We start from the raw sequence: 27,965 nt of genomic DNA, 5'->3' as shown, positions 1-27,965 counted from the left end.
CTAAACCAGCTGCAGATGCCAAATGTGGCTGAAACAGGAATAAATAGTGGGACTGTTTCCAGCCACAGATCCGTTTATATTTGCTTTTCTTGTCGGTATTTATAGCAGCACCATGGTGTATGTGGAATGCACAGTTTTTGGACAACACTGGAGGACTGTGGCACGGAGAACTAAAAAAAGCTGTATTAGGCTTTGACTGCAGAGAAAACACTGAATCAATGAATCGATCAGCAGGAAATCTCCAATTAGGACAGTTTTTAAGTCAGTGGTTCATGTGACTTATTTTCTTTGCCTACGATCCCAATATACTGATTATCTTTGTAAACAAATAGGTTGAAAATACCATTCTAGGCAAGTGAAATAATTTCTAACATGTTACCAACCAGATGAAGGCCAAACCAGAGACATGGGGTGGGCGGTGCTTGTTTCATGGTGACATCACAAATCTATGGAAGCCCTGAGAGCTCATTTAAGAGACAGTTTCTGAATACAGGCTGTGTGCACTTCTCTGTTGATTAAGAGCTTTGATACTTTCACTATATTTGTAAGACCCAGGCCTGGTTTCTAATAAAATAAGATGTGGAAATCTTGCTTTCTAAAATAGGGGACCTTTAACTTTCCAACCAGGTTTCTATTTTTTTGTGTTTTTTGATTTCTTTCTCCTCTGCTGACTCTGAAAACCTTAAAAAAAACATAATTCTCTGTTCTCTTTAAATGTTTCTTTTCAATTCATGCTTTTTTTCCCCTTACTTTGCTGATGTGCATTGTATTGCGGACTGAAGCCCCTTCTGGCCAAACCTGATATCTTTCAGAGAGCTCTTTTCGCTGACGCTCTGTTGCACTTGGCAGGGCATCTCTCTCTCTCTCTCTCTCTCTCTCTCTCTCTCTCTCTCTCTCTCTCTCTCTCTCTCTCCCCCTCTCTCTCCCTCTCTCTCTCTGTTAATGCCCTCACTGTCATAGCATCTACAAGTTCCAAAACACATTAGACATTTAATAGCCGTGCTCAGGTTGCATTGATCTTATCAATACAGCCCAGAAAGATACCCATCTCTGCTCTGGACTCCCAAGCATAGTGTCCTCATTGTTGTATGTTGCCTCTTTGTTTGCACTAAAACTTACCTATTGACAGAATATTTAATTAGCGAATGTATAGATATATTTATATGAGCCCCACACTTTGCATCTGCTGTGTATTTTGAACAGAAAGGCTCCATATTCAATTATGGGGTCTTTAACATTCACGTGACCTGTGCCTGCAACTGGAATAAATTATCTTTGATTACGTTTTTCTTTTTTTCATGTTTCGTCAATGATGCGTGGAACATTAGCGATCATCATAACCGGCTGGAGTGAGATGTTTTGAATATGTAACAGATGATGAATGTATCATAAGCTGGGGGTTGTTATGCATAGAGGCTGTGCATTAGCAGAAAGAGCCATGTGCAGCCTCAGCTCCATCAAACTCCGAAGGTATTATTTGTTATTTCTCCAGAACACACGATGGGAATCTGCCTGAGGAAGGGTCAGTTCACTTGTAATGAGGGTCGTGGCACCCTGAAGATGTGCCAGCTGTATTCATATTCAAATTCATACTCTTAATTTCTTTTGTTGCAACGTTTAAATGGAGGAATTTCCTCACAAGCTCTTTATCTTCAGTTGTTGGGGTTAATTATCAAGTATTAATCCCTCCCTGATTGTCATGTTAAGTTGCGTGGATGCCTGCGTTTCTCCTTTCTCTCCTTTATTTTTCCCCACGAGGTATTAACAGCTCCTGGCAGGTGCTCGCTCTTCAAGCCTGTGTGAATGAAATATGAGCTGCAATGTCAACTGAACTTGTCACAGACAAGCTTTGGTGAATTAATGATAAGAGAGCAGAGGTGTGTTTTAATGTGTTCTCCTTCTGATGGAGGGTCTTAGCAAACGTATTATCGCATACTGTACACCTGCTGGTTTTTGTATAAACATGGAGGAGAGAGAAAAAGGGTGGATAAGAGGATACAGGGATGCATTTGTAGAGAAAATCTTGGACCTAATATTAAGTCTGAAGGATGAATATTATATCAAGCAGACTGTTATCAAGTGAGTGTTCTGAAATATTGTAATTAAATGTGTTTGGACTTTTCCAATATGGACTTTAAATTGCTCTTACCTTTGCCTTTAAAGAGTCTCTGCTCTTTGAGGCTTCGCCTTATTCTACACTTTTCATTCAGACGAAGAAAACCTATTTCTCCTTTGAAAGACCTTCATTTTCAGTCATTTTTAAAAAGGATTAGAGCGTCTGTGGGAAATGATGGAATGTCTGTCGCTTTTTTACCACAGTTCAACAAGCCCAGTGATAGAATGGGGCTTGTATTAGTTATTCCAATGTTGATTCAGGCACAGATGATTTTGAATGATCAATGCCTTGTTTGATGGCCTCTTGAAACCTGCAGGAAAAAAAAGGGAGGGCTGTTCTTTAAACTGCTTCCCCCTCTTTCACTTTTTTGTGATTATTTATTTTCAAATTGTCCCCTGGGCTAATGTTCCATTTTGGCATTTCACACCTCCCTCTCCCATAAATGAACCATCACAGCCATAAATCACTGGACAAACAGAGACTTGTGCAAACCCTGAAAGGCTCAGAGATTTATGTAACACATTCATGTTTTCCACTTCCTCATTTTAGTACTCCACTGGTATAGCCTAGCTAATAAAAGGTCCTATTAATATTTCCTGTTGCTTAGCAACGGCAGGCAGCAAGTAATAGCATTCTGTGGAAAAATAGATGACCGATAAGGAAAAATTCAATTCTTTTCTCATCTCCTGGGAGAAAGTGCCTTATTTCTCCGGCAATGTGATATGAAACTGTAGTTGTATATTAAGAAATATCTTAAAGGAAATATAGGTTATTTTTCCAATTTCATCATTTTGGGGGGATTTTTATTGCAGCCTGATGGCAGCTCATCTCTCTTCTCCACCTCGATAAAGTCAATTAACCTATCAGATTAAGCTAATCAGAGGATAAGGTGCCGATTTAATTTCTCTCTTTTTAATCGGAAATCCTAAAGAGACGGTGTTAATAACACAAGCACTGAACTTTAAAGAGAACCGCTCTGTGAGACAAATTGCATTTCATTTATATTGCAGGTGTAATTTAAACTTGCTTTGTGTACGGGCCAGTTTGTGCAACGGGGAGAGCAGAAAAAAACCCTTTTCTAATAACGCTGCTTATCACCCTGATCACAGGTAACAGAAGAGGATCTCTACTGTGACAATTTTCAATTTAGATAATTTATCACATCATATTTCAGAAACAACTGAGATGTGTTATCACACACATGTTGTTGTCATCGTCCTCCTCCATAATGTAGATGTGATCAACTGTGGCATTCAAGCAAAGAACAGAGGCAAAAGAAACAAAGGCAGATTCATCTGCAGCACATACACAGTGTTATGAAGCAGATCCATTGATAAGGGATTTCATATTACACTTAGCCAGGGGCCCCTGCTGAGATTTATCATGCCATGAAATCGTGTCCATATTGCACTGTGCCCTATCTCAACCATCCATCAGCTCATTCTGCTTTCACCACCAGGAATATTTGGCCCTGGTGGCGGTGGTGGAGCCGTCCCATGTCATCTCACTCAGGGACGTCTTCCCTGCTGTGCCGCCAGCCACCAGTTCAACATAACCCCCGCCGCCCGCCAACGTGCACAAGAAAGGCTTGAGCCAGGGTGATTAAAACACTTTGTGAATTCATGTAATGCTGCGACCGTCCGAGACAGAGAGACGTAAGCTGCAGGCAGAATTCACAGGCTGCGTTCGTAGCAGTTCCTGCTAATGAGAATGACGTTTATAGAGATTTAGAGCCCGTTGCAACATCGGTTGGCTGATAAAAATATACGGCCGATATGAGCCTTTCACACACATATCAGCGTTTATGTTTTCCAATATGAAAACTGGAAAATGTTACGTTTATTTTCTATACGATTTGGTTGTATTTGTGTTTTATTTTTATTTACATTACATGCCCTCATAAGGGTTTGATAACAACCTCTTAGGAATCATTGCCAAGTTTTTATTAATACATATCCGCCCCCAAAAATCCATATGGCTCAGGCTCTACAGATATTATTAGATGACTGTCGGTTTGAATTTGATATGAGAATTGAAAAGAATGTTGGGTCAAACATCTCGGCAAATACACAAAGTAAGTTTATTTATTATTATTTATTTATATTTTCTGATCTTTCCTTGTTACAACAACACTTTACTGGACCATGCATGTAGATGCGTGCAGTCATCTTGCAGTGTAGTAGACACAGCTGTACAATATATTCTGGTAAAAACCTGTTCACTTGTTTCATTCTCCTTTTAAAAAGACAGGTTGTTATTTCAAAATCAGCAAAAACAACTGAAATAATGAGCCTCAAACTACCTCACATGAGACATAATAAGCAGTTTGCTGGATAAAAATCTACACACATTCATTTGTTTGTTAAGTGACGTCTGTTTAAAGCTGCTGCAGAATACGGTGAAGATAAGTTTCTCTCAGAAATGTGTGAAATCTTTCTCCGGACACATGCAAATCACCTCGTCGTGACCTCACACAGCACATACAGTACCGCGAGCAGCTTTTTTTTCATGTGTGTGCTCTTTCTTGTTGTTGTGTTCATTATTTCTGCATCTACATTCATGTTTTTTTGTTGTTGTTGTTGTGTGGGTGCACGGTCGCACCCTCGCACACAGACACGCGCACGCATATATACACAAAGTGGGTTTGACACGGCAGTCAGGAGTCTCATTAGTGGGAGCAGAGGAGCCTTGCCTTCTGCTGTCAAGATTGTGTGTCCCCACCGCTCCTCACAACCGTCTCCTGCATGTCATGTCAGGCGAGGCTCTGATTCTCTGACGCCGTGCTTTGTGAGGTGAGCTCAGAGACACGCCCGGGCTGAGAGCGAGCGAGAGAGAGAGGGGGGAGACAGTAAGGGGGAGAAAAAGAGAAAGAGAGAGAGAGAGAGACAGAGAGAGAGAGAGCGAGAGAGAGAGCGAGAGAGAGAGAGGAGAGAGAGAGAGAGAGAAAGAATAAAAAGGGAAGAGGAACAAGAGAGAGAACTGAAAGGGGGGAGGGGGGAGATAAATAGAGGGGAAGAGAGAGAGAGAAAATAAAAGCAAAGTAGGTTCTGACATTAGCAGTAATGAGGAACATGGAGGATGGTGCCAAGGGGGACATCATGACATTACTATCTGCAAATCAACCACTGCCTTGTTGCTGCCACAGATTCACTGTGAGAGGCGTTCAGGGTGGTACCGTACTTTACAACTCACAACCCGGGAACATTAGCTTCTTTGTGCAAACGCTTCCAGCTATCGTTGAACAACAATAGCAACATAATAATAATAATTATAATAATAATAATATTAAGCCACATAATGTACAAACTACAGGAGGGAAATTCCAGGAAAAGGGTCTCTATAATAAAATTTGACCTTTTTTACTCTAACTTTTGTTATGACTTCACTTCTGTATGTCTATATGTGTGTGTGTGTGTGTGTGTGTGTGTGTGTGTGTGTGTGTGTGTGTGTGCATGTGTGCGAGTATGTGTAAGTGTGTGTGTGTGTGTGTGTTATAAAGTATGTATGGCACAAGTTGAAAGTCATAGTTTTCTGCATTTTATGAAAATGTCAGATGCGTTGGCTCAGAGTCTGTTTGGCTTTGAGAGATGTAGAGATGTAGTGTTCAAGTCCATTTCAACACTTTCGACGTTGTGAGAATAAATTGCCTTTTCTCTCTTTGAAAGTTTCTGTCGAGACTCATAATTATTTCCTCATGCTGCCGCTGCCGCTGCCGCTCTGTAAGGTATTGCTGTTTTTCTGCCAGATTAATTACTTGATCACAGTTCAGCGCTGGAGGTGCAAGAGCAGCCATTTAGCTTCTTTTTTTTTTTCTCGTTTTGACGAGCGTGTAATTGGACCGATTGAAAGTGACCTGATAGTGTCTTGTTTTAGCAACACGGAGCGACTGCCAAGCTAATAAACAAAATGAGGTTTTAATACTGTGTCGCTAAATTCACTTGGCTGAAACTACACCTGGATCCCAGCGTCACGTTACATCTGAATCAAAGTCCCCTTGTCTCATTGCATTACATCAAATGAAGTCATCTTTAAAAAAAACACAAATTCTTAACACACTCAAACATGCAGGCCTCCGCTGCCCATCATATCTCTTTATGTAGCATCTGTCTGATGTCACAAGTAGGCAGAGGCAGCGCTTTGCCTCTGCTTTCATACTTAAGTAGCGTGTGATTCATAAATCCACTCTCTTATTAATTCCCCTCAGCTTGTGTAAATGACCCTCCTGGGTATATATAAGCTTGATAAACCAAAGACATGGTTGAAGGGACAGAGAAGAGAGAGAGAGAGACAGAGACAGAGAGAGAGAGGAAGGGGAGCGAGGGGTGAGGGCTGGAAGGCTCTTTGAGGAACGGCGTTGTTAGTACTCTGCCCTCAGGGTGAATGAGAAGTAGCTTTGAGGGCTGCGAGGCCCCGGGTTGGCTCCCCCACCTAAAGGCGTGTTTACCACGGCGGCGCTTTTGAAGGATCAGTCTTGTACGCGCCTCTAATTAAAGCTGTCATGGCTGGGTGCCTGCAGGGATAATGTTCTATTATTATAGTCATTTGTTTCAATTAAACGCTGGGTGATTTTACAATAGCAGCCGTGAACCTGTGTGAGTGAGCCATCACTCTAAACAAGATGGTTCCAGTCAAGCAGCGAGCGGAGAGAGGGGAAAGTCTTAAAACTCGCAGGAGCGATTGATCTCCGTGTATTGAGAGAGGGCAGGGAGGGGAAGAGAAAGGGTCGACATGTCGGAGTGAAACACATCAGCAGGTGATGGTAAATACTGGATGAGATCATGCAACGCTGTGTGGGAAAAAAAGACTCCATCGCTACCAAGTAAATTCCAGTTTTCCATTTACATTTTGAACTATTGACTCCAGTTCTGCAGCCGACTCTGAATTTAAAGAATTGACAAACGCTGAGGAATTATTCCAGATGGGGCTAATAAGTCGAAACAGGAACACAACGTTTATTGATTCCTTAGCGTGGAGAGACGCTTTTATTATGATGCCAGTGCAATAAAGCTTTGCATAGCAATCAAGCTGCTTATTGAAATGATGAAACAGATGCCACTCTTCTATAATCATCATGAGGACAAAGCAAGGTTAGCTGTTTTCACCCTCCTGTGGTATGAATCTCTCCTCTCTCTCCTCGTGCAGGGGCTCTCTCTCTTCTCCCCTCCTCTCATCTCTGTGCTGGTGGTCAAATCCCCTTAGCTAAATCAAATGGTGCAGGCAATTGGAGCGGCCGTGAAACCATTTCAAAGGTAAGGTCAGCAGGAGCAGGGGAACAATGGCTTTGTGATATTCCATCTCGCGCACAATGTGCTACACATAATTGGAAAGCCTTTGTTATTTGACTCCCATTTGACTATGATGTACAAGATGTGAATACAAACACGACAGGCGTAACGGCGGCAGTGGAACACGTTCACACCGAGTTTCCTGGCTTTACATCACAGTTTAGGTGCGCCCGGCTGCTCATCACCAAAAAGCAATATCTTACTGTCCCCTCGCTAACTTTGGAGATGAATTTTGGTACGAAGGTCAAGTGGGATATATATATATTTTTTATTTCTTTTTCTTTTTTTTCTTTTCGCTCTCTCCATTCCTCTCCTCTTTTTACTTCTCCTCAGGGACCTGACTCTCCCGGGACTTTACAACCAAACAGCTAAATTGCTGCAGGTTTAAGCACAAGAAGGACGATTCCCCACGAGATCTCAGAATCCAAACTTTAGGAATAATCTAAATATTTAAGTTAAGGCCACTACATTGCTCATGTTGGTAGCTTTTGGTCTGTAGCTGTACCAGGAAATTGTCTCCAGTGTGAGTGACTACAGACAGAGAGCAGGGACCAGGCCCCTCCACCCGCCCCCCCCTTGACCAGCCCGTTGGATGATACCATTAGGCATTAGCATACTGTACCTATGGCAACCAGCAACCTTTGTCACATCATTTCATAATATTTGTTCAGCAGTCTGTCGCTCTCGCTTTATTTAGATCAGGGCCTGATGGCGCTCGGTGATAACTTCCTGCTCCCTCTGTCGCTCTCAGGTGAACGCAACAACTCAATGCACTCTGGGAAATGTTTCTCTAAAAAAGGGACCTTTGAATGAAAATTAGAATAAATTATCACAATAGGAGGTTATGAGTAATGAGCACTAGTTGTTTGGGTGTTATGCTTTATATATAGCTGCTTGTAGTAAGTGAGAAAAGATAATTGATATTTCCAAACGATTCAATTTCTTTGTGCTTGCGTTTATGTGTCTTTTTACAATAGTTAGTTAATGCAACACTTTCAGCTTTTGACTCATACCATAAATGTAACAATAGTTTATTGTTAATATAAGTTAAATATTGACTTGAATAAATCTAAGTTTAGGTTGAGATCTATATTATACTTACTGAAAACTAACCTCTTTGTTAGTTGGGACAGAAAACTCTAATGATGCTATGAAATATGAACATAAATAAGAGCAGAAAAATACCAAAAGATGCAAAACAAATCAACAATCCTGCAAAAAAAATGTTTGCCCCTCACTATCCTCATCTCCGTCTGCATTTTCTTCCTGCAAGATGAATTGCTATAAACGATATATAGGCGACAATATACGTCTCAAATCAATTAGTAATAGGAGCTTAAATAATTTAAGGCTTTTGTTATCCCTGTTATCCCCCGACAACCCAGTACCCACGATGCAATGGTGGCGTGGCACCTTCCGCCTGATGAACTCGGCTTCTGTGCATGTCTCCCTCTTGTTTATATTAAACATGTTGTGGCTCAGATTAAAAGGTGACGATTTTGCCTGGAGGCTGTTGCTATGGAAATGCGCCGGCTATATCTATGATAGGCCATTCATGTTTGATTAATTGCTTTTTCAATGCTTCTTGGTTTGTGAGGAGAGGGCCCTTAAAGAGCAAGTCCATGGAAAATGGAAAATTAATGGATTTCTCTTTTTTTTTTTCTCTTTTCCCTTTTCGTTTTTTCTCTCCTCTCTTATATATATTTTTTGCCGTCTTTACCACTGGTTTTCTGCTGGAGCTGTTTCCTCAGGTTTTAAGAAGTACAGTGATGGTGTTTTGAATTTTGATTGGAGGTTGGAGATTGCCGTGGATGGGGGGAGGTTACAGCGTGGTTATTTGAAATGCAAAAAGGAATGCCTTTGTTCATGGCAGGCTTTTGTGAGCAGCTGCTGAGGCACAGAATATAATGTCGCGTGAATATTATGAGTTTTCAAAGCAGGCCAGAGCCTCGTACAACATTACTTTGTTGTGCATTTTTATTCTAGGAATCTACTGGGACCAATTATGATTAGAGAGCTGAGCCTTCATCTCTGAACCTCTACTTGTGTTTATCAAGACCTCATATGCTCGGGCCCTTTCAAAATTTTTTTTTTTGCGAGGCACTAATGTGTAATGTATTATTTAACTCATAAATGTTTAAAAGAGCTAACAAATGCTAGTTCATCACTTTCTGATCCGTAAATTGCCAAACATTCCCATTTATGCCGGCATTAAAAGCATCCTTTGGTCTGCGCTCATGTTGTATCCTGATGAATCTTGAAGAAAAGCTTTTGATGTGGTTATTATTGAAGATCTTATGCGGCTGCTAAAAGCGGCGAGAGTGGGATTCTGTAATCAGTCTGAAGGATGTTCTCTGTGCGAGGGTCAGTCTCCATCTGCGAGCATCAGTTTGGTTTCTGTGCTTTTTAACATGGCGGTAAATTCCAATTTCTCTCCTTCGCACATGGCGAGAATAATATATCTGCAAAGGGGTTGATAGGGTTCCCAATCAATACCATGGATTCAATGATTGCTCTATCAGGTGCTGCAGATTCCTTCAGGCCTCTAAACAAAAATTCATTTTCAGAAGCAGGAGCTGATGTTTTTCTCCCACTTTTAGAAGAAATCAATAGACGTTACGGATTGTACCTTCTGCTGTGAGAGTCAGCTTCATTGAAAATGTATCATTTTAGTTAAGTGGTGATGAGCCTCTGTGTTAAATGCAAGAGTTGTCTAGAGATAACGTTTCCCTGAAGTCTCATACGGAAGCTGAAGAAAAAATCTAATGAACAAAAAAAGAGGATAGAACTGTAAGTAGATTTTTTTATAGGTAAAAAAAGTGCAGTCATGTATTGTCAATATAGAAACGTGACTTATAGCTCCTCAATAAATGATTTAACTTATTCTAGTGTGCAATTTGGCAGCGACTTGAAGATGAATTCTCAAATAAGCAACAAATGTGTGTTATTTTTACATTGACGTGTCTCTGCCATGAAGCATCAGTGTAAGTGTTGCTGCCAAAAGGAACTGTAGTTCTGCAGCGTCTCCTTTTATAAAGGATTGTCAAGTCAAATATCATATGCTAAAGGAAAATGAGACATGAAGCACTGACGCACCTTTCGTCAGCATTTGGAGAATTTGGACCAGCTCTCATCACGTCTGCCACTTCGATACTTCCAGGTCATTTCACTCAGTTAGGAATCTTCCTGAGCAGAAACGTTTCTGGCCCCATTTTAGTTTGAAAACTCCAGGGCTGTGTTTTAGTTTGGATGAGCAGAAACTGAGATGTTTGGAAACAATGATGTTTCAATGTGATGGTGGATCATGATCGTGATCGTGGACTACGATTACAACAAGAATGCGTGATATACAGTATGCCTACTCACATACTCTACCAGTAATGTCAATAACTCCTCCATTTCAAATGTCACTGCTGCTCCATTCATCTCTATCAGACATTTTATTATGTATAAATACTTTAAACATTGACCCACCTTTCCATTATGCTATAAACTGTTGCTTCTAATCAATGTTGTAAAGCCATTATTTGAACAATCTGCCATAAATCCTGTGACCAGCCGGATGCGCATTCCTTCCTGTTTACATCGGCACGCATATGCCCAGTGTACGTGATTGGTCGTGTGATACGTGTTTTCAGGCGTGTTAGTATCGACGCTGATAAAACTGATATGGAGCCAAAACACTCATGTGGACAGAGATCGTTCTTAAACAAAAATCTCGCAGTATGGATGTAGCCTGTGTCTCGCAACAAAACCCAAGCAAGACTTTAGAAAACGCTACGTTCTCTAGAGGATCTCAGCATTTAGGGAGCAAACACTGCAAGTTGTTGTGTGTCTAAAGTGAAGTTGCAGTGAGATGTGTTTGTCGGCTTCACCCGAGATGTTGTATCTTCTTATTTTTACTTTTTTATAGCCATTTTTCTTCCACTTCCAAGGTCAGTGCTGAACTCAGGTACCAAACTGATAAACTCTGGCACAAGCTGCTTATATAGTGTTTGTTACTGTCTGAAGAGAAGACAGTGCCGAGAGGAAAGAGAAGTTTTCTAACCACCGGCCTTGATTTTTTTGGTCTGTCTGGTTTCTAGCAGACATATTTCCCTCTTTGCAACTCATCTCATTTTTTGTAAGATGTTTTTTATTAGCTTTACACCTTTTTGTCAAATTTAATAATGTCATCTCCACTTTCAAATAACTGCATATTTGGCTAATTGGCAAAGGTTTTTTTTTGAGCGGAGGAGAAGATAGTAAAGCTGGTGTTCTTCTCTCACCCCAGATGCAGGAGATGGCTTTGCACCACCACCACCAACAGCAACACCGTCACCAGCACCCGGGCGGCGCTCATTACAACCCTGCCCATAACCACCCCCTGATAAACAGCTCACCTCCGATACTGTCCAACCCCATGAGAGCACTGTCCCAGCTGAACTCTCAGGTCAGCCGCAGTGCGCTGCCTCACGGCTCCCCCTCACCTCCCGGAAGTAAATCGGCCACACCCTCCCCCTCGAGCTCCAATCAGGAAGAGGAGACTGATCCTCATGTGAAGGTACTGATGATATAGCGTGTGGCTTGTAGTTGTGGGGTCGCAGGCGCGGCCTCGGCCGGGCTTTTCTGATATGGTTTGCATGTTAACTGCAGGTGTACTGGTGCTTCTTTTATATGGTTCCCTGGAAAACTCAGACTCCTTAGGAGAGTTCTGCAGGAGCTGGTGGTTAGAACGTTAATATGTTAAAGTAATGTTGTGGCGCAATGTCATATTTGAAAAGAAAATTGCTTTGAGACCTTAAGTTGATGATTTCATTGAATTTTATTACTTTTTTCTTTATTCTGAGCAGCACATTTAATTCAAAAGCAAAATTTAGGAGTCAGAAATTCACACTTTTCTTTTTGTGCAAGTTAATTTCTCTGTCAGACCGATTTAATTTCCAATTACACATGTGATGTGTTCAAAGCCTAATGCATGTTTCTAAGTTAGTTGGCAAACTACAGTATATATTATATATAATGAATAACTATAGTTGCACACACATGAGAGGACATGACATACTTTCCCATGATGCATTTGTCGGAAATGTACATTTTTACATATTTTAATAGTTTGATCATCAACGCAGATGCAAGGCGTTGGCAGTCCTGTGGAATTTTGTTATCCACAGCCTGGTTTGTAACCTACCACTGCTTCATTTAAATCACCCATTCATTTAAATTGGAAGAGAACGATACGTGTTTACTTTCATTTGCTTTATGTAAATCTGGAAAAGTGTTCTCATAAATTGCCCAACAACCGATGTCTCGGTGGATTTGCTTCATTTCTATCAGGGCGAGTGTGAATGAGTGTGTAATTTAATCTGCCACGTCCGCAGTGTTTCATATTCATCTGTGTATTTAAATGATAGGTCGCAGTGATACACTTTAACAAGAAGGGCGGGGGGGGATCCTGTACTTTAAAAAATATATTTTCCAGCCTGTACGTCTCTGCCGTGCGTCTCACTGTGCATGTGAATAAAAATGATTACCATCGCTCCTATCAGTAAGTAATTCCATTTGCTCTCTCCAATTCATTCGGAGACCACATCAAAGCCCGGGCAGATACAGCAGGCGATTTAAAATTCCTTTCACCCCTTTGCATGAAGAGTCAGAATTTATGACTTGCTGAACAACTGAAAAATAAAGATTTGAAAGGGGTTTGGTAAATTCAACTATAACCGATGTTATTTTTTGACAAAGTAGAGGCAGAAAAGAAAAACTGTTGTCACCGAGTGTGACTGTCAGTGAAACATCACTGCAATATTCAAACGCTGACTACACAGCTATTGAGCAGGGAGATTGAATTATGGATTTAATGAAGTTTACATGCTTCACCCAGACCCCGTGTTATAAGCATCCATCAGAGACGCAATTATTCATTCCAAAGGCAGATGAATTGTTCGACCTTGTTGCTCCATGTGACAATAAGCTGTTTTGCGTTTGTCTTCCAGATCACAGGCGAGAAGCGGCCATCTTCAGAGATGATGAAGCCCAAACCCAAGCCCCAAAAAAAGAAGAAGAAGAAGGATCCCAATGAGCCCACCAAGCCTGTGTCAGCCTACGCTTTGTTCTTCAGGGACACCCAGGCAGCCATTAAAGGACAGAATCCCAACGCCACCTTCGGCGATGTATCCAAGATAGTCGCCTCCATGTGGGACGGACTGGGAGAGGAGCAGAAACAGGTACGTTCGTCTTTTATCGTCCTGTAATCGCCAGTAAAAGAGATTCATGTAGCAGATCTATTCCAGGAATAGAGACGTCCTTGAAATTTTGTTTGAATGCATTTACGACATGGACAAATTATTTTCATCATCAGTGGATCCGCTGAAAAATAGTATTTTCAGTTTATTATCATATATGACAAAGAGCAAGATTGAATCGTCCCATTTCAGAAGATGCAATTAGGAGACATTTGGTATTTTTGCTTGAATATGGTACTAAAAGGTTTATTCAGTTATTAAAACACATTTAGATCCATTTTCTTTGATTGACTGACCAAAAACCTATTAAGACCTAAAGCGCAGAATAAAAAAAAAACTCTAAAACTGAAGCATTTAAAACGACTTGTGCAAAAACTCTGAAGCAGATAAACATGAAATAAAAATATTTTTAAATGATAGCTTTAATATTTGGCTTTCATTGTAAATCTTTGCCATTTCCCTAAACTCAACGAAAGTTATATAAAAACCCAATAAGCCTGGCAATGTTTCTGAGATGTTCCCCATCGTCCTCCTTCTCAAACATATCCCTGGTCAGCAGGAACATTGTCTCGGTCTTAATCTTCTATCTGCTTCAACATTGCTCCCCTCGCTAGATCGTCAGCCATTGTCTGAAATGCTCCTTTAAAAACTTTGTTGCAGGCTAAGACCCCTAACAAACTACATTTCCCATAATGCATTTTTTCTTTTTTCGCACATTTTTCGGCGAATCACAATGTCTTGAGAACAATGATCGTAGGCATCTCATCTGGCTCTAAATGGAGAAACATGTAAACGTTGCACCTGATCTTAAAGCTGTATGTCTCATCTGGTCTTAATGGGTTAGTTGTTTATCATCTCAGCTCTAAATGCATTTTTTCCACAGAACAAAACGGTTCAGGATCAGTCGTCTGGCCTGTGTAAATGCAGCAGAAGTAATTTACTGAAAGACGTGACATTACATCAGCTGTAGATTTATTTGACAGCATATTATCAGGAGTCAATTTGATTTCTACCGAAGTTTGACCCGTGTCTGTGGAGCCGCAGCAACTTTCACCGCAGCTCAAAACAAGCACATCATCTGTTTCATTTCGGCGTCGCACGCCAACAGGCAAAGTCAAAGAGGCTGCTGTGTGTTTGTGCTGGTGTGAAATGAATGGAAAATGAGACAGTCTGGTGATCATGCGCAGACTCATATTTTTAGAATATCCAGTCGGGCCGCAGCCTATTGGGTGTCAAATAAAAGCACCTGTCTCCATGACAAAGTGCAGCCCATTCTCCTCAGCCCCAGCCACCGTCGACGAGACCCCATCCATGTGTGTGTGTGTGTGTGTGTGTGTGTGTGTGTGTGTGTGTGTGTGTGTGTGTGTGTGTGTGTTTTTCTCCCAGCAAACCTACTTTATACGCCGGACTTTGGAGGCCGTCTGTCCCTTTTATTTGCAGTTAATTTTTTGCCGCCTTCACCGGGGCTCTTCACCATGAATCTTCATTTCGCCACTGACACCCTTGAATGTGAATTCCTCATTTCCTGTCCTTTTATTTATATCTGTTGCCTGGTGATTTGATCATGCTGGGAATACAAGATTAGCAATTGCCTTGTCCTTGGTTTCGCCTCAAGGACATCTGCTCCTGAAATGTTATTGTTTGTGCTTCTTAACCCTTCGTGTCCCGGCGTCTTTTTCAACTTAGATTTTGCGCCAGAGAAGCAGTGCTCTCTCTCTCTCTCTCTCTCTCTCTCTCTCTCTCTCTCTCTCTCTCTCTCTCTCTCTCTCTCTCTCTCTCTCTCTCTCTCTCTCTCTTCTCCTAAATGCATTCGTCCTTCACAGTTTTACCTGCGATCGGAGAAGGAAACTGAGAACAGGGCAGCTCCGCCATTACAAATTTGTCTATTTGTCGCAGCGTTCCGCGGTTAATTTTTTGATTTGTTTGTGCACTCATGTGTTTAATCAAACGTGTCACCTCACACGGCAGATAATTAACTTGAGGTAATGATGTCATTATGGAATGAAATGTACCTCCCTGTCTGGGCAATAACGCTGTAATTGTTCTAATTATTCAGTCAGTGACTAGCTGTCACTTACTCCTGCACAACATGGATAAACTTGATAACTGTGTATTTACAGAGTGGATCCAATGTAGCCGTAGCGTTTAAATTCTCATGAAACATTTCAGTTTGTTTCTTTTGTTTAATATTAGTCTGGTAATAGACTAATAGCTCGTCGTCTGCAGAGCTTTTTATAAACATGATGCAAAATTAGAAAACGTTGTGCTCATCCTACCTGGTTTATTTGCACTGAAGAATTTATAGTCAATGTTTTTCATAAAGTAAAACAGAATTTGCTTCGTTATTGTCCACATGTGTGGCTGTAGTTATTTTGTCTACAATCTTCAGACCCAAGTTCACAACTTTTCAAAATAAAAGCTCAGTAATTTAGCATAATATAAAGCATTGCAGCAACAACACAAACGTTAACTTACGTGCTCTTACTTTGTAGACTTGATAACAGGATGTGATCAGCACCTGTGAATCTGTTTCTCAGTCCGATGTGATGAAATAAAAATAATCAAATCATCAAATTGATAAGGTGACGATTTGACCGGTGGTTTGACCCAGGTGCAGATCGCTGCTGTAGTTTAAGTGAAGTCGTAGAAGAAGACATGTTGACCTCGGTCCACTGACTGAAGCCACACTGCCCCGCCCCCACTGACGGCTACAGAGCGCTGGTCGCCTGTTTGCTCAAAGTTTATTAATATTGAACGTATCATGAGTCCAAATCGCACCAAACTTCAACACTGCACTCTCCTGGACCGATATGAGCATGAAGCCGATAAGTTGAACGGTTTTTGAGAGATTTGCGTTCCACATACACACAGACAGACAAAACTTTCCATGACAAGGTTTCACTTCTTAAACAATTTCTACGTAAAGCTTTTAACATCTCCCCCCCCCAGCTCTGGTCGTGGCTGTTATTCCTTTTCTTTTTTCCCCAACGCTGGCCATCACGTCATCCCTATAGGATCTCTGAGGTGCGTTGTGCAGAATCCCAGTCAGACCCTCTGGAGCCATGCAGGAGCACCAGAATGTAAACACAACCCTTCCCCTATACACAGCTTTGTTTTAACTAGGACCTGGCCCCTGTTTCCAATTACCTGCAGTACACTCTTCAAACACACCGTGCAGCTGAACTCACAAAAAAAAAAAATGCACTGAAGGCAAAATGTTTTATCGCTGTATTTTATTTAAGACACGATCTGTTCAGACGCCTCATTGTTGTGACTGGAGTTCTTTCTGCGATTCTTTTTGTTGTGCGTTCCCCCCCCCCCCCCTCTGTCTGTGTGCCGTTGCGTATTCTCCGGTGTCGTCCGTGTGTTCCGCAGAACACAGGATTTTTTTATTCATGTTAATGTTCATATTTCCTTTTTGTTATTAAGACGTTCTCGTAGCTTTCGCGCTATACGGCGTCTTTATATTAATTCCCCAAAGGCCTTTGCTTTATTGTTGCGAGATCAATGCATTATTTGGGCTGTGTTATTCCTCAAGGTGACGACATGTTAAAGCTGCCCCAGAAACACAAAAGAACATTTTTCTTGTTTTTGTTATTTAAGATTAAGATCAATTCTCTGTTAGTCTTATGAGAGTAGTAAGAAACAATGATCGTGGACTTGGGGAGGAGGGAGGAGAGACCTCAGCTTTAATTGAGTCTGCTGTGTATCAGCGAGAGGTCAGAGATAGAAGTAAACGAACGCCGTCACTTTGTGTAAACGGCGCGCTTTGATATTAAACTGCTCACTGTTTTAGTTTCTGTTCAACGGGACCTCGCTGTCTGTATTTACTGTTTTGTGCTGCTTTGTCTCCCTTTTACATACAAATATTGGTGTTTTCTTCTTTTTATTTTGAAATTGTTGCCTCCTTTTCCTCCCTTTTCTCTCCTTTCCTCTCCTCTTTTTCATTTCACATATTTGCATCCTCTCTTCCTCCCCCTACCTCTGTTCTCTTCCTCTTTCCTCTCATCTCTCCTTTTCTCCCTTCCCTGTCACTCTTGTCTTTCCCCCCTCTTTTCTCTCAATGTCCATTCCTGTCTTTTATTCTCCTCCCCTTTCTCTCTCTCCCTCCTGTTCTTTCCTGACTCTGGTTTCATTCCCTTTTCCACTCGTTTCCTTTCTTCCCCTTTTGTCCTCTCCCCTCCACACTTCCCGTGTGTTTCCTCTCCTCCTACCCGTCTCACCAGTTGCGCGGTCTTTTCGGTCGTCGGGGTAATCACTCCCTTCAGTGTCGGCGGGGTGCGGCGTTATTGTCTCCTGTAATTAACTGGTTATCAAACAAGAACATTTCATTAAGGTACAATTAGGGGCTAATTCAGGCGGGACACCTCTGTGTCAGGATTACGATGGAGGCATATGCTCTCCCCTCGCAGCTTTGTTATTTTTAATTCATACTGACCTGCAGCCTCATGACGGCTTCAATTGCTAATGAATCCACTCACTTTGGAATAATTAGACATCCTTAGGCATGGTAATTTATTTAAAAGTATCCGTCGTTGCGCGACTCATTAGCTGTGTTAAATTAATTTGAAATTGAAGTAGTTCGGGGTTCATTAAAGAGGCAGCCACGGCTCTATCAATATTTAAGGGGTGAGCGGTAAGGTCGTCACTTCTGTTGTGTGTTGTTTTTTTTTTGTTTTATAATAATTCCTTCCCTAATAGGTATTTCCTGGAAACATTTTATAGGCGGCTGAATTCAAGTCTTCTAAAATATGTGGCCTGTGTCCTGGAAAGGAAATAACAATGATGATGATGTAAATAGGGATGAGTGAGGGGACATCAACTATTTGAGCTTGTATATCCATCTTCATCCTGGTCTGTTTGTTGTGTGTACGTCTGTTTGTTTATTGACTGCATGTGTTAGCGGCTGCCGGCCTGTGTGCATTCAGCAACGCATGAATGCTTAATGGTTATTCTACCCCACCTCTTTGAAAGAAATGACCCCGTCCATGGGAACCACAGACTGTCTCTCACTGAGGATCAGTAATTACCCACTGCAATCACTCTCACACACACACACACACACACACACACACACACACACACACACACACACACACACACACACACACACACACACACACACACACACACACACACACACACACACTCTCTCTCCTTCATATTAAAATGCTCCAGAGAGGAGCTGAGATCTGAGTCTTCCTCATCGATTTAAGAGTGGACTTTCTGCGACTTGTTTTCCCTGCATCAAAAAGGCAATGGCATCCATAAAGAGCCCCGTAAGTGACATGTGATGACATTAACTCCAATTCCCCGTCTTAACGCATCATTTGAGGTTCGTTCAGAAGGCTTCAGATTCCCGCTTTGCCGATGCTGTTTTGAATTCTTTTTATATCTTTCATTTTTTTTCTTTCTTTCTTCCTCGTCTGAATGATTTGCTGGGACATCGGCTCTGATTAAGAGACGAGCAACAGAGTGAAAAGCAGTCCACGAAATGACAAACAGGTTTTCTCTCCTCATTTGGCTCCATAACACTTCAAACTCCATTTTCGGTTATTGTGCACAAGCTTTCCTGGCATTTCGTTCGGGACATTTTTGGGAGGCAATAAAAGATTCGGATGCAGCAGCGTCATGCAGATGGTCAAAGCTCCTTGACTTGATAACGGCGCAATGAATGCATTCGATATGTCTTTCATCGCCGGGGACCCTGTCCGGTCACACAATCACACCATGACTCCCAAAATCTCATCCACATCAGTCAGCGCCGACCACAGGGTCATTTTAGCCTTTGGCATCACCTTGTAATCAATCGTTGTTGTTGTTGTGTTTTCTCCTGCAGAACTACAAGAGGAAAACAGAGGCTGCAAAGAAGGAGTACCTGAAAGCCCTGGCCGCCTACAGAGCCAGTCTGGTTTCCAAGGTAACTGCGGGGGTCATGTCTTTGATATACATGGGTCAGCGGCGATATAAGGGATGATAAATTAGACAGAGAATTCCTCTCACTCTTATTCCGTGAAAAGGGTCCACTTGCTGCACGGAGAGAGGTTTGTATGTTTGCGAGTGCATGTGTGTGGGTGTGTGCATGTGTGTGTGTTTGTGTGTGTGGGTGTGCATGTGTGGGTGTGTGTCTGTGAGTGGGTGTGTGTGCTCAGAGGAGAACAGTGAAAATTAGGCCACAAACACACCCGATTTGCAACCTGGGGAGAAATAAAAATTAACAGTACAGTCTGTGTGTGTGTGTGTGTGTGTGTGTGTGTGTGTGTGTGTGTGTGTGTGTGTGTGTGTGTGTGTGTGTGTGTGTGTGTGTGTGTGTATGTGTGCGTGTGCGTGCTCAACAGTGTGCACATGGTGTAAGAGCAGAAGTGGACATTACCTATCATTTGCTGTCCTCCTGGTGTGTCTGTCCTCCCTGATGGGCCTCTAATGTGTTGGCTGAGGTTTACTCACACCCACTGCTCCCTCTTTGCAGCAGGTTTGCTCCAGTTGAGCACATTAATGCATTTCTATCAGCTTGTGTAAGAGCCTCATCCACATCGTGAAAGGTCTTATTTTACTTCAGGCGCTAATATGAAATGCCCCAACAACACTTCTCCTTACATCTGCGAGGGTTTTTTTTTCCACAGAGAGCTCTGGTGTTTCTGTTCAATCGCTGCGTTTCATTTCTAAGTTTCCTGCATTGTTTTCTAAAACACAGCTCTAAATTGCATTAGCATATACCAAGCTCCTCCCCTCTCGCCGTTCCTCCTTCCTCCCCCCCCCCCCCCGGCACGGCGCCACACTTCCTCTCCTGCTCATGGGCCAAAAACAAGCACCTTGATTAAGGCATGAATAGTTAATTCATCAGCCTCTTCACTGAGGCGTACTTTACAACTGAAAAGACCATTCTCATCTCTTGTCTTTGCCGGTGCAATTACACATTCACGTCAGAGCTCCTATACAGAGACTTGATTGATACTATATGTTGGTAGATTGCCAGTCAAATAAAACTTACACAAAAATAAACCTGCACCATCCCCCCCTCCCCCCACCCAGCTCCACTCATTCAGTACAAACCAATCCGAATGCAGGCCTGAATCCCATGATTCACCATGACTCTCTCTCTCTCTCTCTCTCTCTCGCTCTTTCAATTACCAATAAAGGAGTCTTTTCAAAGTGAATTGGGGTGGGTGGAATTAGAGGTAATTGGAGCATCATTTGAAGGATTCACATCCTCGCCGTGCACCTGTTGCCTTTTTGTTTTGTGACGCATGTCAGTTTGTGTTACAGATGTAGGGGGAAAAAACGAAAGTGCGATCGCTGTATGTCATGGCTCTTCTCGTCCTCATTTGATTACAAAGAATAGCGCATAATGTGATTTTTGGAAAAAAGTTTTAAATCCCACAGATTCAGTAAACTGTCTTCAAACAAACATGTATGTTGCTCATACAGTTCCTCTGACAAATAGGAAGTCCTTTTATCTCAATATGTCGCCCCCTCTGCCTACCGACCATTTCTTTAGTATTTCATTTTCCACTTGACCCGGCAAAAGTGTGTGTCCCTCAGCTTTATCCATCCCTCCATCCTGTTCCATTGATTATTTCGGGGGTTCGGAGGGATGGATGTGAGCCATTACTAAACAGCAGACCGTCACAGATCACCTCAGCCAGTCTGACAGTTAATGAGAAACACTGGATGTATTTCACACACACACACAGACACACACACACATCTCATGAAAGAGCAGGGGACAGACAGAGAGCTGCAAAATAAATGTGTGTGTGTGTGTGTCTGTCTATGTGCGGCATCAACAGGTCTTTCTGTAGAATAAAAAATGACAATAAAAACAGCAGTGACCATGGGACAATGACTAAACCGATGTTTAGTGCTCAGCATGTGCAGCACAGTAAATACTAACATTTAAAACCACATTTTCATATCAAATACACTATTTTTTGGGAAGAGGAGCCATTCATTGAAGTGATTGTCCCTGTATTCGAATTTGCCAGTGCCAGCTGCTCCTCTCTCTTTGCATCAGTGACATATTGTTTTGAAACCCTCCCCTGAGAGGATCGTCTCTGTGGGAATGAGGAGGAGCAGCAGTTGGCTCTGTGGGGCAGTTCTATCATCCAGTGTCCATCAGGCCTCTCAGCTGTCACATGCGTGATCCCGTCCGTACCGATCTTTAATTCAATGCTAAAGATGCAGTGATGCTCATGAAATATTTTCATCATAAATCATATCTGATTGTGCAAAACTACAGCTAATTTACAACTAAAAAGAGACAACGCAAATCGTACACATCTGCATTTCAGTAAAAACTCAATGAAAATTGCAGTTAGTTAAATATTCAACCTTTATACAAACTCAATCATTATTTGAATTCTTTATCTTTTATTACAACTTCTTTCTTATTTTTCATGGTTATAATAACATTGTGTTTTGAGACATGGCTACATCGATAAAGTCAAATACACACAAGGAATTTAACTCCAGTTTAACATTGCTCTCAGTGTACTTACATATATATAGATATACAGCTGGGGACGAGGAGAACAGAAAACTCTACAAATGAGTCAAAGAATGGTACAAAAATACTTAAATTATAGTGGTGGGTGATATGAACTGTGCTTTACAATAATATGCAATACTAATGACCAACAACATAAAACTATACTCACTATGAGATTATGTACTCAAGTCAAAACAAGCCCATAATTCATCCACTTTAATTATAATTAAATTTAACAATCCCTCAATGATCCTAAAAAAACTGTGTGCACACAAATATTATCCTCAAAGGACAAAAGTAATGTTACAATGAGTTTAACCATTGTCCTCCTCCTGTCTCCGGTGTAGACGTATAACGACCCAGTGGAGACAAAAGGTGGCCAGACGAGCCAGGGCTCTCCACACATGATGTCAGCCAACCCGCCCCTGTACAGCGTGCCACACCCCCCCCAGCCGTCGTCACCCTACCTGGGGCCCGGGGCCTTCCCTCTCACTGACCTGCAGAGCTATGCAGGACACGCCCCCCGCCACACCCTGTCGCAGACGCTCAGCCAATCGCAGATGCTGCCCAGCATTAGTGCCTCTCCCCCTTCCTCCTTCCAGATCAGCCCCCCACTTCACCCCCACCAGCAGCTCTCCCTGCACCAGAGCTCGCTCCTCAACCAGCCTATCCGCATGCAGCAGGTCCAGTCCCAGCCAATCATCCCTCACCAGATGGGGCTGCAGGCCTCTCTTCACTCCCCGCCTCATGGGCAGCAGGTAGAGGAACAAACAGAGACACGCCTCCTGCTGCACAACCTCTCTGACGCTTAGAGTTGGGCTTAATTTTCTGTCTTTCTCCAGGGTTTCTCCCACCTCCAGTCAGAGTATCAGAAGAGTATTGGTGGTTCCCAGTCTCCAGGAGCCCCTGGTCCTGGTCCAGGCCCTGGAGGGCCTCAGGGCCACGACTGGGATGGTGAATACTGCAATCGGGAGTGTGGCAACCACTGCAGGTCAGTGGGTTTTATTTGCATCCCCTGTTTTCCACAATAACAGCAACCCATCAACTCACACAGGCTCGGAAAGGAGAGAAATGAACTGAGAACAACCAAGTTTTATTTACTGCACTATAAATATATATATATATATATATATATAACTCCGCCAAGGCCCAACAGTCCAATCAAAGTTTACACGCTCATAGAAATCAGTTATTATAATAATATTATTTTTTATCAAGATCAATGAACTATTCCTTGAGAAATTGTATAAATTTCCTTTCTCAAGAAGTTAAAGAAAGTGAAAAACTATTCCTTGAGTAGCATCTTTATCTGAATTTGCACCAAAATTGAGTGAGTTCTTTCTTTTCCGATGTTGCATTTTCGTGGAAATCAATTCTGTAGTTTTAGCCCCCAAATATCAAGTCATATTTTATATTTTTGAATTCACAACACCATTTTCTGGTTAAATTCATGAGATTCATAAGAAACAATCATATGTTTGTCTTCCTGGAACTCCTTTAGAGAGAAACATATATTGTCATGTCAGTCTCTCACACGTCTTTCACAATATAAGCAGTGAGAGGTGTCAGCTGGGCTCCAGTGAGACAGGGGAGACAGCTGGAGAGGTAATGGTGAGATAATAGAGCTTGTCATGTGTTTGTCAGGCAGCAGTGGGAAAAAAAATAAAACAGATGTTCCTAACACGACTTTTCACCGTTATTGTACTAAATGGTTTGGCAGAGGCTGAGCCGTCCTGCTGCACCGGAAGATATAAGCACCTGGAAATGATCGGTTTATCAACAGAGCTCGGTCAGACTGAGGCTACATCCATGTTACCACGTTTTCATTTGAAGACGCATAAACTCTGCTATGGAGTCGACGCTACTCCGGAGTTTTAAAAGCCACTAAAACGGAAAAGTTAGGAAATGACCTGTTTCCAGTCTTGACGGACACAAACGGAGATGTTTGGAAATGATGACGTACGACCCACAGCTTGTTTATTGGGTGTTTTGGTTCACGATGTAGCCTTCGCTGAATCGCCAGGCTCCCATCACATGACCACTTAACAACCAGCTCAGCCTCGGTTACCAGTGTAGAACACACCATCATTAATCAGTTACAAGTTGATCAATCAATCAAATTTTATTTGTAAAGCCCATATTCACAAATCACAATGTGTCTCATTGGGCTTTAACAAGGTGCGACATCCTCTGTTCTAAACCCTCAACAAGAGTCAGAGTCAAAAACATATTCGAGAGCCACATGTGAGGATCCCTCTCCCAGGACAGACAGAAGTGCAATAGATGCTGAGTGTAACTGAGAACATCAACAAAATAACAGTATTTACAACAGCGATAAGAAGAATAGTCTTTGTGCAGTTAAATTCAGTATTTTACAACGATACAACTTTTTAGATTCGAGCAATAATTCCTGTCAAGTGGGACGTGCATGTTTTCCTGTTTACACCGGGATGCACATGCCCAGTATTACATGGTTGGTCACGTGATACATGTTTCCAGGCATGTTAGTATGGACAAATCGCTCATGTTACAATCTGTGCTTTTTCCTTTAAATTTGCAAATAAAAACAGTCGGAGAAAAATGTTTCTCTGCCATTTTCTTCTTTTTTTCATTTGAATCTAACCTGTGTCCGTCTCTGTCTTCCTGTGCAGTGGCAGCATGATAGGCAGGGACAAGCCACTCTACCTCACCTGAAACTGAAGATCTCTGTCAACAAATACGACACCGAGGAGTCTACTGTCACCCCCCCCCACACCACACCAACCATCCCCCTCTCCCCTTTCTCCCCCCCTCCTCTGATGCACATAACATACACACACAGTGCACACTTAACATACAATTACACACTCCCACACACACACACACACACACACACACACATTCTCCCTCCCAGACACCATCACACACCACCACCTTTATTTGTCAATGTAACTATTATTATTTTATTTCTCAGTTTCTAGAAGAATTTGTGACCGGAGTTTTTTGACTAGATGACTACTGTCTGTACCACTTAATGTATTAGCAGTCCTCTCGCTGTTTAAATTTGCCAAGCACTTACGAAGCGACGCCCCCCACCCCTCCACCCCTCCACCCCCACCCCTTCCCTCCTCTGTCTGAGTTGTGCGTCTGTGCCCTCTCCGACACAGACCGAGCACTCCTCTGCTATGTCACCCTCACAGTCCCCTCAGGGGCCACATGCAGCTTTAATTAGAATGAGAAGAATTAAAAAAAAACAAAAAAACGACTCTTCCTTCTTCTTTAATCATTTTAATTTCCTTTTTTTTGTATTTTTTTTACCCCCTTTTTTGTTGTTGTTATTGTTGTCGTTGCTGTTTTATTTATTTCTGGCTTGCAAAAATTGTTCCTCTTCTGTTTTTTTGTTGGGGCCCTGTGCTGTAGAGAAATATTAACTTCTAGTAGGTTCAGCACAGGCCTCGATGTTATGGTAGCTTTGCTTAAGGGCCTGCAAATTAATATGAAAAAAGCTTGGGTGGGGGGGAAGAGAAACAAAACAAAAATAATCTTTTTTTTATATTAAAGACCTGTTTCGGGTCTACTGAGCTGTCACAGTGTGATTGTAAATATCACTTTTATGGGATCAGATTGGGAATTGGAGGTCCAGATAGATTTGTCTCTTCTTTAATATTACATGTAAGTCATTGTGTGTGTGTGTATGGATGCGCGTGTGCGTGTGTGTGTGTGTGTGGACGTTAGAATGTACCCCATTCATAGCGCACGCAGTTGAGCGCGTGCACGGACCCGCGCGCACGAGAGCGTCTCAGTGTTTCAGAGTCTTTCTGGTGAATTTTAACAGCCGTGTGCAGCTGGATTTCAGAGGAGTATTTCACACTCTCGTTCCTGCATTAAATCTGTGCTCACTGGTGTGTTTTTTTTTCCAATAAAGTTCAATCTAAAACTGAATACACAATATGTGTCCTGCAGATCATTAAATGGAAAGAGCCAGGTGAGAGAGATGGAGAGGAAGGACACGCAGAGAGAGAAAAAGAAAAAACCGCCAGGAGATAAAATGAGATATAATGTTGCAGGTGAACAAAAAAAATAAAAGAAAAAGATATTGCCTCAAAACACCCCCCCCCCATCCCCCTCCCTCCCTCTATCCCTCGCTCCCTCTTCTTATTTTGTCTGACCATGATGTCGATTCTCGTCTCCTCGACACACAGAAGTGAAGTAATGGAACATGTGAATGGAGCCATCACATCCACATTACAGTGATTTTTATAAGTTTCTAGTCGGTGTTTGGTTGTGTTGATCTCATCTTTTTAACTCTCGTGTGATTAACAGAAATGCATTTTTGCTGACAAAGACATCTGTTCTCATCTCTTTACTCTGTAGCATCGATCCACTTTTAGTTGTTACAGAACTATAACATTCTAAGTTGTGTAAAAATAAAAATAAAAACCTGCCAATTGTAGTTATTTTATTTGTAAAGCCAGTAACGATAAATATTTTAAATGGTTATCAATATATTGTTTTTTTTTTCCTCTTTCGCTAGTTGCCCATCAGCCATTTGACAGGTTTTTTCTTATTTATGAAAGAAATTAGATCACTTTTGCTTCTTACAATGGAGGTGTATTTTTATTCTTAATCTATTGTTTTTGTTTCCTTTGGTTTGATATATAAAAAATAATGATGATGACCACAGTAATTATTATTTCTTTCATTTTTTTTTACATTTTGGTTGCTGCTCCTTTCTTTCCTTGCCAGCAGCATCTGTTTGTGTCACAACGCTTCTTTAATTTTCAAACCTGCATAATAAAAAAAAGTGAAAAAGTGAAAAAATGCCTTATGTCTCTTGATTTCCCTGCAGACCTTTTTTGTCCAGTTTTCACTCTAACGAGACGATCACACTTGGTTTTTAAAGACGTGGTAATCGTCGGTTTAAAGACACCCACAACTCTCCGCACCTCACAGTGTATTTGCACTGAAGAGGGTCACATTTGTATCCTATCTATATATTTAGCTCGGGGCTCCGGTGGCATTACCTAATTAGCCGTGGATGCAGTCGACACCAGCCAGCGTGGATATTGCCAGTAAACTATCTTAACAAACAAGAGAGCAGATGCGAGAAGACGTTTTTTTCTTTCTTCTTTGCTTGTGAAAGTGGTGCATCGTAGGCGTCTAGTGTGAGATAAAGAGAACAGAGAAATGCAATGTGCACACAAACTCAGGCAACCGTCCAAGTACTGATTTTACCCCAATTGCACACAAGTCTTCTTAGAGACTCAGCGAGAGAGAGAGAGAGAGCGAGAGAGAGAGAGAGACGGAGAGATTGAAATGGAACTGTCACGATCCCTCCGTTCGATGTTTTATTCATTCTACGTCTGCCTCCTGTCTCTTCTTCAATAGTATTGAATTGGCAAATAGATCATTATTGGACAATTGGAAAACCTGCCACTTTGTGATATGACACACATTATATGAAAATCACAGTCATACATTCTTAATGCAGTGCCGGATAAAAGGGGTTTTGGGTGCACACAGCTCGGTGTCTGTGCCGCGCGTACAATCGTGTGTTTGTACGAATATGTGTTTGTGTTTGTGTGTGTTTCTTCTGTCGCCTGTCCTCTTTAGGTGTAAGCATCTTTGTACACACATTATAACACTTCTTCTTTTCTTATTTCCAGACAAGATGGCTTTCCCTTCGCTACATATTCTCTCCAGCGTCCTCAGTACACAGCCGCTGTCGATAGTAATACTGTAGTAAATACTGCGAGGAGACAGTATCAATTTGACACTTCTGTCAGCGCCCCTTAATCCCATCCCTCGTCTCCGAGTCAAAGTCGCGGGGCCGACCGGAGAATGAAAAGCTACGATTTATGGCGGAGGATGCC

General features: G+C 41.9%; 1 protein-coding gene across 3 annotated transcripts in view; it reads left to right on the top strand.

Annotated features, from left to right (window-relative positions):
• The window catches only part of tox2 (TOX high mobility group box family member 2), a 114,091-nt gene extending 87,178 nt beyond the window's left edge, over positions 1-26,913 (top strand). For 2 of the 3 annotated variants that reach the window (XM_034585479.1, XM_034585478.1), the window contains exons 5-10: positions 11,675-11,944; positions 13,377-13,607; positions 19,465-19,545; positions 22,461-22,871; positions 22,956-23,104; positions 24,765-26,913. In XM_034585479.1, the coding sequence (XP_034441370.1) occupies positions 11,675-11,944; positions 13,377-13,607; positions 19,465-19,545; positions 22,461-22,871; positions 22,956-23,104; positions 24,765-24,807 (1,185 nt within the window). In that variant the 3' untranslated portion in view covers positions 24,808-26,913. The remainder of the gene's footprint in view (positions 1-11,674; positions 11,945-13,376; positions 13,608-19,464; positions 19,546-22,460; positions 22,872-22,955; positions 23,105-24,764) is intronic. The other variant, XM_034585480.1, reaches the window with a different exon arrangement.
• Positions 26,914-27,965: the final 1,052 nt, after the last annotated feature.

Source organism: Hippoglossus hippoglossus, chromosome 5 (genome assembly GCF_009819705.1).
Source record: "Hippoglossus hippoglossus isolate fHipHip1 chromosome 5, fHipHip1.pri, whole genome shotgun sequence".
In the NCBI taxonomy this organism is placed as follows: domain Eukaryota; kingdom Metazoa; phylum Chordata; class Actinopteri; order Pleuronectiformes; family Pleuronectidae; genus Hippoglossus; species Hippoglossus hippoglossus.
Note: the sequence above shows the minus strand (reverse complement) of the source record. Positions and strands in the feature narration are given on the sequence as shown.